The sequence below is a fragment of the Myotis daubentonii genome, chromosome 1 (assembly GCF_963259705.1).
Source record: "Myotis daubentonii chromosome 1, mMyoDau2.1, whole genome shotgun sequence".
NCBI lineage: Eukaryota > Metazoa > Chordata > Mammalia > Chiroptera > Vespertilionidae > Myotis > Myotis daubentonii.
Window position 1 is genome coordinate 139266387 of NC_081840.1, and position 12067 is coordinate 139278453.

The 12067-nt window shown below is 46.6% G+C and overlaps 1 protein-coding gene across 1 annotated transcript in view; it reads left to right on the top strand.

The window, feature by feature from the left end:
• The window catches only part of KIAA1217 (KIAA1217 ortholog), a 315079-nt gene that overhangs the window by 266321 nt on the left and 36691 nt on the right, over positions 1 to 12067 (top strand). The window contains 3 exon segments of the mRNA XM_059660828.1: positions 924 to 1028; positions 1535 to 1584; positions 8488 to 8654. Of these exon segments, the coding sequence (XP_059516811.1) occupies positions 924 to 1028; positions 1535 to 1584; positions 8488 to 8654 (322 nt within the window).

Here is a 12067-nt window from a genome sequence, read left to right on the forward strand (position 1 = left end):
GGCCGGCAAGGTGCCCCCGCTACTCAAGCTGCCCTCCCCTGCCCGTCTTTATTGTTTTAAACTCCCAAGTAAAGGTAACTGAATTTGCCTGCAGTCACGTGGGATGCCCTCTGCCAGTAGAGGGAGCCACTTGTGATGTTGTTTGTTTAACGTGTTGAAAATAATGGTAATAGCTCTGTGAAACGGACGTTGTCTGAGGTACACAAATTTGAGCCAAATGAATTGTGATGAAGCATTAGGGAGCCTGAACAGGTGCGGCATCTGTGCACAACAAACAATTGGGGTTATTCGTTCATGTTAGGGATATTTGTTTTCCTGCTTGATCCTGTAGAAGCCCTTTAACACAGGTTAAAGTTCCTGTGTCATTAGCTTGAGCACCATTCACCCCAGAGTCAGACATTGATTTCAACCATATCTTTTCGTGGTCTTAAGAGACAGTCATTGGTGTTGCTCTCAGACGATAAAACAAGTTTTACCTCACACACAACACACATCCCCATCATTGACGCCAAAACCGGTCATCAGTCCCGCAGCTGAGGAGCACAGCTTAGAGGCCTGAGCCACTGGCACAGCTGGCCTAGGACGCCGCTGGTGCCAGCAGTAAAATGGCAGAAGCAGGGCAGAAAGGCTCGAGAACACTCCACGCAAGCAGAGTTGTTTCTGAGGGAGACACTTTCCAGTTTCGCAGGAGGCCTCTCAGGTCTGCACAGCGTCTTTTCAGTGAGGTCTTGGGGTTAGCATTAGGCTCCCATCATGACGCAAGCTCAGCAGGGATTGGCAGGCTCGTCACATTCTCCGAGCCAGGCGGGTGCACTTTGCTGGCCTACTAGGTGGTACCTTTTATGACCCTCGGGTGATCATTCACCAGACGAACCAGTCTGCAAGTCAATAAAGCTTTAACAAACAATTCTCTTGTTTTACAGAGAGAGGATGCAAGCCATGGAGAGACAGATTGCCAGTTTAACTGGCCTTGTTCAGTCTGCACTTTTTAAAGGGCCCCTAACAAGTACTAGCAAAGATGCATCTAGGTAAAAAGAAGAAACAAACCCATTAAATAATTCAATCTGTTTCTCTTTAATCATTAAGATAATTCACTCATTCAAATCCGTTTTCTTGTAATCATTTCAAGGCTGAAAATAGTTACATCTCTCTGAATCATGGTTTGTTTGTTTGTTTGTTTTTTCCTTCTGGTAATTCTTGGTCGAAGGTAACCCTTTGGCCCAAGAAGGGTAAATGGGCTTCCCAGTGCATGTGGCTTCATGGACCACTGCGCAGTGCCTGCAGCCACCGTCCACCCGTCTCCACCTCCGCCATCCTCTGAAAGTCATGAGTGCCCACCTGCTGTCTTCCACCCGCAGTGTCAGTGCACACCTGGGAAGCCTTTTCCATCCCAGCCAATCGTGGTGCTGATGCTAAAATCCCCTCATTGCTTGATACCATCACTACCTGCTGCTCATTGCTTAGAATAATGAATGGAGGGGGCCAAAAAAGGCATTTTGGAAACTATAGCTGACTCTCTTTTTCTTTTATTCAGCGAGAAGATGATGAAAGCACCAGCTAATAAGAACCACACAGAGAGTGCAGGTAAGTGTTCTTGGAGCATTGGGGAGCCTGCAGGCTGCCGTGGGTGCACTCTGCTTGTTGCAGAAGTCCGTGACCTTTCCCGAAGTCATTGATGTGGTGTGATTTCAGAGACTTTCCCGATAATGTCCACCCCATCACACCTTCCCTGCTTAATGCTGAAATTCCAGATTCGTCATTAATTTGGGAGGGACTAAGCCCTTTGGTCTCCCTTCAGTCTTTTTTCATTCATTCACTATTCATTTACTTACTCCCATCCAAGTACTAACCAGGCCCGACCCTGCTTAGCTTCCGAGATCAGACGAGATCGGGCGCGTTCAGGGTGGTATGGCCGTAGACTACTTACTCATTTATATGGCCAAACATCCAACAAATATTTATGTGCCTGGTACTGGGTAAGGACAGGGGGCATGATTCAGACACAGCTGCTTGCCTAGAATTCCGAATCCCGTGGGGGAAATGAATATGGGGCAAGTAATTACACGAGCATTGAGTGTGACGCAAAAGTGAAGGATGAATGTTTAACTGACAGTTCTAGCCTAGACCAAGGACGTTTCCCTGAGGAAGTGACACACACTGAGACCTGACAGATGAATAGGATTTAGGTAGTGAAGGGGGAAGGGAAGAGCCGTCCAGGATGAGGAATTTAGATAATAATCTAAGTGCAAAGTGAAGCCATTGGAAGGCTCTGCACTAGGGAAGGACCTCAGCCCAGGGCAGCGTGGTAATGGGTGAAAAGGGGCCAATGCTGACAGGGACCACCCGTGATCGAGTCGGGAGAAGAAGGTATCCTTGGACCAAGGCCTGCTTTTTAAATGCCAGCATCGCGCCCCCTCCCCCTTCCTCACCTCCCTCTCAAAGGGCCCCAATTAAATTCCATGTGGAATTCCCTAGTATCCTGGTATATTTGATGCACATCTTATCCTGCAGGCTCAAGGCAGACCTCTGTCGAGAATATGAGGTCGTCCTTCCCACTGGGTTAGAAATAGAATCATTACCAGGGACGTGTTCAGCCACTGAATTACACAGGAAGCATGTGGCAAGTTGGGTGAAACCTCTAATTGGGGGAAGCCACAGAGTGTCGTGCAGCGTGGTGGAAAGGACAGATTCTGGGACTTTAGCTGGACCTCAGTTAGCCCTGGGCTACATGCAGGCAGTTCAGCTGCTCAGCCAGCAGGGCTGGTCTTCCAGCCCTCCCGGGCCTCTGGGGCCTGTTGGTTTACTTAGAAGTTAATCAGTGGCCGTGCATCCAGAGAATTATTTCACAGAAATCGCTAAGCTTGTCTTCAGAGCAAGTGCCAGTTTGTTTTGGAGATACTTGTTCACTCATTTCTTTTTTGATCTATTATGAACTTAAGGAGAAAAGGAACTTATGGCACTCGTAGAAAGAGAGAGTGGAATGGTGGTTACTGGGAGATGGGAAATGGTGAGCTGTTGGTCAGAAAGTACAAACTTCCAGTTGGAAGATGAGTAAGTTCTGTGGAATCAATGCACAGCATGGTGATTATAGATAATAATACATCAGAGAAAGACAAGTGCCATATGATTTCACTTATATGTGGAATCTAATGAACAAGATAAACTAACAAGCAAAACAGAAACAGACTCTTAGACACAGAGAACAGACTGATAGCTGTGGAGGGTGGGCGTGTGCTGGGTGAAAATCCTTGAAAGGATTAAGCAGAAAAAAACAACAACTCATAGACAGAGTATGGTGATTAGTAGGGGGAAAGGCAGTGGGGGGAGGGAGAATAGGGTATAAGGGGAATAAATGATGGAAGGAGACTTGACTTGGGGTGATAAACATACAGATGATGTATTATAGAATCGTATACCTGAAACCTATACTCTTATTAACCAATGTCACCCCAATAAATTCAATAAAAAAGAAAAAAATACTGAACTATATACTTGAAAGTTGCCAAGAGAGTAGATCTTAAATGTTCGCACCACAAAAAGGAAGTGGTAATTATGAGACATGACAGGCGTCTTAGCTAACACACAGCGGTGACCATATGGCATATGTAAGTGTGTCAAAGCAACATGCTCTGCACTTTAAAGTTGCACCGTGGTCTAGGTCAATTGTATCTCAAAGTGGGGGGAACAGAAGGAAAGTACAGACACTCAATCCCCCCATCCCTCTGGATTCTGGCCCAGAAATGATGGGTATCTGACATCATTGTTCTGACCAATAGTACACGCTGCTTTGCACCCTGCTTTTCGTCCTCTCACTGTGGGTGACATCATCATCATCATCATTCCAGTGAGTGACGTTCAGTGAGCGTTTCCAATGTGCCAGGCACTGTTCTAGGTGCTCTTCATACAACAACCCATTAACTCCCGGCCCATCCTCATTATTCCCATTCCCAGGGAAGAGGACTGCACACACTTTCACATAGGAACACATCCACAGGGGCCACCCACCTGTCATTTTTTCCTCATCTTTTTGTGTTAAGGTGCCCCAGTCCCTTTAAAGATGTATAGGTTTTTCATTTTTTTATTTTGAATAATTTTGTAAATGTCTTTTTTGGAGCAAGGGGAAGGAACAGGTGTAATTTCCTTAAGATGTAGTATTTCCCAAAGTGGAATCAGTAAGTCCAAAGGGATGAACCGTTGAGTATCTCTGGCAACATGCTGCCGGTTTCTCTTCTGAGAGGCTGAGCCAATTTGCAATGCCACCAGCAACAAGCATGTGTGTTTGCTCCCCTGCGTCTCTGCTGAGTTTGGTCTTTCTCATGCTAGTGTGTCAGGGCTAGATGTGGTCCGCCGGGCTTTCGTTGCCATAGCAGCCTGTACAGTGCACAAAATATATTAATTCTTCCAGAACCCAAGGAAGTAAGCTGTAAGAGAAGAATTACGCCTGTTCTGTAGACAAGTACATGGAATTACATAGGAGCTAAGGAGCTCATTTGTCCAAGGGTAAAGGAAAAGGAAAACCCAGACTTCCTGTTACTTTAGGAATATGTGATTCTGTGGGTATAAGAGAACAGAAGGAACCTCCCATTTCAAAGGCATACTTTGTACTTTATACAGGGTGTTATATAATTTAACACACAACCCTGTAAGAAAGATGTTAGCCACAATGTTAGTAAGAGTCACAGCAAGTCTGGCCAGTCCCCAAACCCAGGTTATTTCTATCACAACAGGGTACATTAAATTTGCATGTAATAAATTTCATAGTGAGATACACTCAACTGAAGTGTATTACCTAACAGTGACTGGGGAGAAGGAAGGGAGGCCATTGCCTGGAAAGAGTGACGTGCACAGAATGGAGGGTGTTTCTGAGGACAAACTGAGGACAAACAGATGAATCCTTGTTCATCTGTGCATGTTGGGAGCAGAATGTGACCACCTGCGTGTGGATGTGGTGAGCAGACCCCAGGTCCTGTGAACTGATCTGAAGGGGAACTTATCACTCGTGGTCCCTACTCACCAAATCCAGCTCCGTGCGTGGATTTCAGGGCACCTGCCTATAGCTCTCAGCCTGCTGCTGTCACCCCCAGCCTCTGGCCCTGTGACACTCCAGGGGAGGAGGGGAGGGAGGCAGAGGCTTTTCCCGCCCACTCTGCTCAGAGACATAATCACAGCTGATTGCAGTGGGGAGTCCCTCTGTGCCAGACACCAGGCTACTAGTAAGCAGTTTACATGTGTTAATTCCATTATCTCACACAATGACCCTTCCACACCTTTTACAGGTGAGGAAACTGAGAGCAAGAGAGGTTGAGTTGCCCTGCCAAGGTCACACAACTAGGAAGTGGGTGCTGAGGATGATTTCCAGGTTTCTGATTTAAGTAACTGAGTCTATAATAGTGCCACTGGCTAAGGTCAGATGTACAGAGACAGAAAGGGGTCTGGGAAGATGAAAAGTCCTGTAGCAACACGAACGTACTGGTATGCGGATCTGAAGAGAATTGTCTGCTGGAGACAAAGATGTGAGGGACCTTGGCAGGTGGCGGTGGAGGAAGTGACCTCCCTGGAAAGCACGTCCAGTGAGAGAAGAAACAGGCCCACGACAGAACAGGCCGGGCTTTATAAAGTTGGCCAATGAAGCCATTAGAAAGGAGATTGACCAAGATGGAGTAGTGGAGAAGGAAGAAGACAAGAGACAGGAGAGTTTAAATTGAAAAGGAAAGAGGTGGCTAATGGAGCCCAGCATCACACCAAGGAGGTTTCTGTTGGGTAGACAGTTGACCATTGCCCACCTTATAAAGAGCCATTTCTGTGAATGATGGAATTAGAAGCCAAATTTAGTGGATTAAGAAGTTATAGATGAAGAAATTTTTGAAATGAGTATAGATTCCATAAAGAAATTTTGTTGTGAAAGATATTTTTTAACCAGTTATCAGCATTCAGTTCTAACAGATTCTGGCCTCTCCTCCAGGCAGGAGGTTGGTGAGGTGCCCTAGTGCCCTCAGAATGTAAAGAGAAGGAGGGATTGAGTGATGATAAAGTAACTTGGCCGATTCTAAGAGAAAAACTTCGTATTTATTGTGATTCCCTCAGAATACTTGATCTTGAAGGTGCTGTTAATTCTGACATGCTGCTATTGTTGGAAATGTTACTAGATGTTCTCTTACGGAAACCTTTCACCATTCATTCGTCTTCCCTGTAGCCTTCAGCTTAGTCATGTATGAGTCAGCATTTTCCTTAGACCAGTGGTTCTCAACCTTGGCTGCACATTAGAATCACCTGGGAACCTTTTTAAAATCCTGATTTCTGGGCCTCATCCTCTGGAAATTCTGTTTCTTTGTTACTAATGTTGTAGCCCCACCCCATAACCAAGAAACAGAATTTCTGGAGGATGAGGCCCAGAAATCAGGATTTTAAAAAGGTTCCCAGGTGATTCTAATGTGCAGCCAAGGTTGAGAACCACTGCCTTAGACCTTATGATTCAGCCTTTGAGTATCTGAAGAAAATACCCACCTGCAATGTTTTCACATCAAGAGATGAGATCTGGAAAAGGCTGCAGGTGTTTCTAATTTTTTGTCTTTGTAAATAAGGAATGTCAGTCGTGCTTTTATTAAGGTGGGATGCCTTAGTCATTGTTGAGTCTAAGAGGGAGCCTGGACAGGAGGCAAGGAGAAGCAGAGTCACGGTTCTCTTACTGACTGGACTTAAGGTAAAACTTTGGTCAGATCAAGGAATGAAACTAATCATTTCTATATAGGCAGGTGTGTGTGTGTGTGTGTGTGTGTGTTGAAGACCAAGTATTTTCTCCATTTAGTGAAGTTATGCTCCACGTGAACATGTGGTGCTTGATAGTTCACTTCCCTCCTTTCCAAAGGAACACCAGCATTGCCACAGGGGTGGGCTCACTGGTTGTTTAAAATGGACATCTACTCACTGCCTGCTGCCCAGTGACAGGATCGCCCCTTAGCCTGGGACTAGACTGTAATCGGAGCAAGTCTTGCTTTGATGAGGGTGATTTTGATTCGGGGGCGAGGAGACTGCCAAAAGCTGGTCAGAGCCTCCAGGGCAGCAGCCCCGCATGTGCTGAGAAAGGCAAGGTTCCTATGGGTGCTGAGCTGAGATGGGAAGAGACACCATTGGCTGTAGCCATTCCAGGGCAGGAGAGCGACGCCAGGGTTCTGTGGTGGGAGGCCAGCCAGGCCCGTGGCACACCCTCCACTTTGTCCTTTACAGGAAAGAGTTTCCAGCCCCTTCAGAAGTGAGTGTAGGTGTGCGTGTGCGTGTGCGTGTGGGTGTGAGTGTGAGTGTGGGTGTGGGTATGAGTGTGGGTGTGGGTAGGAGTGTGGGTGTGGGTAGGAGTGTGGGTGTGAGTGTGCGTGTGGGTGTGGGTATGAGTGTGGGTGTGCGTGTGCATGTGGGTGTGAGTGTGCGTGTGGGTGTGGGTATGAGTGTGGGTGTGGGTAGGAGTGTGGGTGTGGGTAGGAGTGTGGGTGTGCGTGTGCATGTGGGTGTGGTGAGGATTTTACTCTGGTGGCCTCTTCCAGGGAACTGCATTCGTTATCTTTAAACAATCTATAAATAGCACTTCCTTTTGATTCCTGTACCTTGCTCATCCTGTGTTACTTGGGATCCTTTATGAGGCCTTTTAAAGCAAACTTCGTCAAATCAGGCTCTTCCCAGATGAACTTATAAAGTGAATGAGGCTTATTTGAGTTGGACTCCAGGAGCCAGCGTTTATGGCAGCGAGGAGCTATGGAGGAAGAGTCTGTTTCTGCTGCCTGGGTTCCTCTCCTAAAGAATTCTCACATCACGCCTGCTTTTCTCACCATCGGGACTGGGACAGAGGTCCTGCTGCTTTCGGTCTGGAAAGCTGAAAAGATTCAGAAGAAACTCATTTCTCATTTGTCTTCCCTTCGTGATCCGCCCAATCTCTGCTCAGAACTAAGGGCATGTTCTTGGGGTACATCTGCCTGCAGGAAATAGTCACGGAGATCCTGTGTTAGGTCCCAGAATTCTAAAATTATTTTCTGTTATAAAATTACAGAGATCCACTATGCAGATTTAAAAATAGAAAAAGTAGTAATATAAACCTCATGGAATACCAACAGCCAGGCATACTGTTAATCCTTTGTTCCAGATACATCTGATCTTTCCTCTGCACACCTGTATACATCCACAGAAGCTGTGTGGACAGACAGACAGCTTCCCACACTGCCTCCTGTTTTAGATACCGCACTGATCTGCCTCCCTTTGGCACTAAGCTTCTAGCACATGATTGTTAAAGAGCGCATGCTGCAGTGTGGCATGAGGTTTCCATACTTTATTTAAATTTAATTCCTTACTTTTGTCATATAGAGGACCAGCATAATTTTTTTTTAAATTTTCACAGTGAAGGAAATGGGCATTTTTAGAGTCAAGTTGTCTGTGATGGGGTGGAGCTTAACTTCGCCGTTCCTGTCTGGCTTTCTTAGGGTCTTTGCTGCTCTTTTCTCATAGGAACTCCCCATGTTTCTGGCGGGAAGACTCTCGGCGCGCTGGAGTCCCTGGGGCCACCCAGCCAGCCCCTGGCCGCCGGCACCCCGGCCGTCCACCTGAGCCTGCTCGACATGAGGCGGAATGTGGCCGAGCTCCGGCTCCAGCTGCAGCAGATGCGACAGCTCCAGGTACAGACTGTTCCTTGCGGACGATGTCTTCTGTCTTATTTGCCCAAAGTCAGCTTTCCCCGCCTCCCACACCCCTGGCCCCACAGCAGCACCCACCAGGGTTCTTTCCACCATCCTCTCCTAAGGGTGAGCCACGGTTTCCTCCCTCACACACATAATCTGGGTCGAGACCTTCCACTGCAACCGTAGTCAATGGATAGCCACTTCTTTAAGCTCCGTGTGCTTTTACACATGAAAAGCCCATTAAACCTCTGTTTTTCCGAGGAGAGCTGAGAGCACAGGAGCCCCACGGAGCATAGTAACAGCCAGTGACGACTTCCTGTTTAGTGTTCCGGCTCCGTGCATCCCCCCAGTGAGCAGGCCCAGTGGTGAGACAGTCAGCTGAGCTTTTTTTTTTTTTTTTTTTACAAGGACCTATGAGGTATCTAGATGATTAATTCATAAGGAAAAGAAGCCATCATGGATGATTTTTGTGGAGAAAAACATCTGCATTCTATCTGGATAGTGTGTCCCATAATATTTTCCTTACCTTTTCCCATTATTGAGGAATGTGTGCACTCTATGGAAACCAAAACGGGAGGGGAAATGACCCTTTGTGGCACGAATCTCGGTGAGCCAATCGCATGCTGAATAATCCATCTCCTGGTGGTGGGCACTGAGGGGCTGGGGCGGGGCCGCTCTTCATGCGATCATGTGTCTGCTTTATGTATCAACCTCACGCCGCCTGCCTTCGGTAGGAGGTTGATCCTTGAGGGCAGAGAGCTGGCTCCTTGACTTGAGGAGTTCGTAGTTCAAACATTGGTAAAAGACAGACCCGCCCAGGAGCCTGGCGCAGCCACACAGGTGTGGCATCCACAGTAGGCAGTGGGGTGTAGCCTCCTCAACCAGGGAGGTCCGACAAGGAAGGGCTTCAGACCACAGCCCTTTCTTGCTTCAGCTCACAGAGGCATGAGCCCTACATGTTCCACCACCTCATTAAGGCAAGAAGATGCTTTGCCCTTATTCTACCTGCCAGAGAATAAACAGAAAGGCAGCTGGCTTGAGAGGCCCCGTCACGGACTGTAAGGTCTGACACACCAGACAGCATGGCTCCGTACTCAGGCCTCCAAGGTGACGCTGCCTCTCAGGCGACGTCCCAGACACCTTGGCTGCCCCATGCAAATTCATTTAAATACTTTTATGAATCATGTCGTCTGTGAAGTCCCCCATCCTTTGCATTAGCTTCTCCTTGCTTTGCAATTTTAAAGACACTCTGCAATGAAATGAATGTCTGGGTTGGGCTGAGGGTGTGTGCCAGGTGGCAAAGCCCAGTGCCCACAGTGTCGAGAGTAACTCAACAAAAGTGGAGAAGGGACAGTGGCAAGAGGCCCCGCTAAGGTCAGTTACCACTCAATTCCAGCCAGCTCTTAACCTAACAGTATTACAGCCAGTGTGCCTGGACATTTCAGCAACCCTAGAGAATCAGGAAATACAGGGTTTTTTTAAATAAAATATCTGTGTTCATCTTTAGAATGTTGGAAAATAAGTAAAGGCCAATGGTACTCTGCAAGCCAGACAACACTTGTGCAGGGCAGAGAGGGTATGTCCTCCCCCAGGTTCTTGCCTGTGGTTTATGGAGGACAAGCCCCTTCTCACACTGCCCCTTCCTTGTAGCGCCACCTGCTGGCCATTTGGAAAGTGTCTTTCCCTAATGGACACTCAAGAGAGAAAAAATTCTTAAATGTATTGTTTGTATGGTAGTGCTTTCAAAAGTGAACATTTGTTGGTTTGAGGGCAGGAGTGGAATTTCTGAAACATCGCTGAAGTGTGGCAAATTTGATACCAAGATTGTGATGTGTGTGGCTGTGACATCACCCTGGTGGTGGCTGGTATTGTTTGGTCCTCTGGCTGGCTGGAAGGAGTCTCCCACAGCTTGCCACTCCTTTCAACCCTTGAACCGTGGAGGCTCAGTTGCAGAATCATAGCTTCTCAAACAAAGCAGCTCTTTAGTCAAGGTCTAGGAATGCTGTCTTAACCACACAACTTCCTTTATTGCCCAGAACTGCGCAGCTTTTCTGGCTTTGGGGTGTAAAGAGCAGTGAGCAGACATGCTCTTGAGCTTAGAAGTGTTTGCAGTTCTCAAGCGCAGACACATGAGGAAAGAGAAGCACTTTGCCTCTCCGCCTGGCTGCTGTCGCTTCTACCTCAGTCTTTGTATCCTCTGTGTCTCCATTAGCTTTCCTTCCTGTCAAGCCTCTGTCTTTTCCGTCAGGGGAGTCTACATAAGACAAGAAGAGTTCAGAAGAATTAAGCCATCTGAGCGCCAGTTTCTCCGTCAGCATATGTATTCTATACTCCAAAAATAAATGACAACCCCAGAGTGATTACATGTCCAGTAATGGAGTTGTCATTAGAGACACGCGAAACTCTGTAGAATAGTCTCAAAAGAACAAAAATTGAATTAGAAGTTCAAATGTTCTTTGAACTGTGTTATAAAATAGTGAAATTGAATGAAATCTTTTGTGCTTGGCAGCCGGCTTCAGTAATTAGATAATTAAATCACCAGAAAGTCCCAGGCTGTAGAGCATGTCCCATTTGAGCATTTCATTTTCAGAATTGATGGATTATTCTCAAGAAATGTGATGCAGACATAGTGGGGTGGGTAGATTTAAACAGGGCAAAAAAAAATGTTAAGGGAGACAAAAGGAGCCCACACAGAAGGTCAGGAAAACCATTAAAACTCTATATTCTCCTCTGCTGTCCAGTTTCATGTGGACTAACAGTCTAAGACAGGGGTCCTCAAACTTTTTAAACAGGGGGCCAGTTCATGTCCCTCAGACCGTTGGAGGGCCGGACTATAGTTTAAAAAAAAAAAACTATGAACAAATTCCTGTGCACACTGCACATATCTTATTTTGAAGTAAAAAAAACAAAACGGGAACAAATACAATATTTGTATTTGCATGTGGCCCGCGGGCCGTAGTTTGAGGACCCCTGGTCTAAGAGAATGGTCCTTAAACCTAGCTTCCTCTTAGAATCACCTGAAGTCTTTACTAAAAATATCGATAGCCTAGCACCACTGCCAATGTCTGACTTCATTGGTGTGGGCCAGAGACATGCCCTGGTGATGCTAGAATGTTCCAGGGTGAGAACTGCTCTTGGGTATTATGAATGCTCAGTTCCTTGTGATAACTTTGGAAATGTTGAGATCTTAGACAGCTGTCACAGGGTGCAGCAGAAACATGTAGGATATCTGCCACCCTGTAAGCGTGAAAGCCCCGCCTTTAAACAGTGCCCCTCATGCCCAGAGGCTAATCATATGTATTCGCTGTTCAGTTATAATTGTTACAAGAGCTGTATGAAGCTTTACATTGTTATGTTCCCATTCGTAGGTTACAGTTGGGTCTGCCATTAATTGGCAATAATGGTAAAGG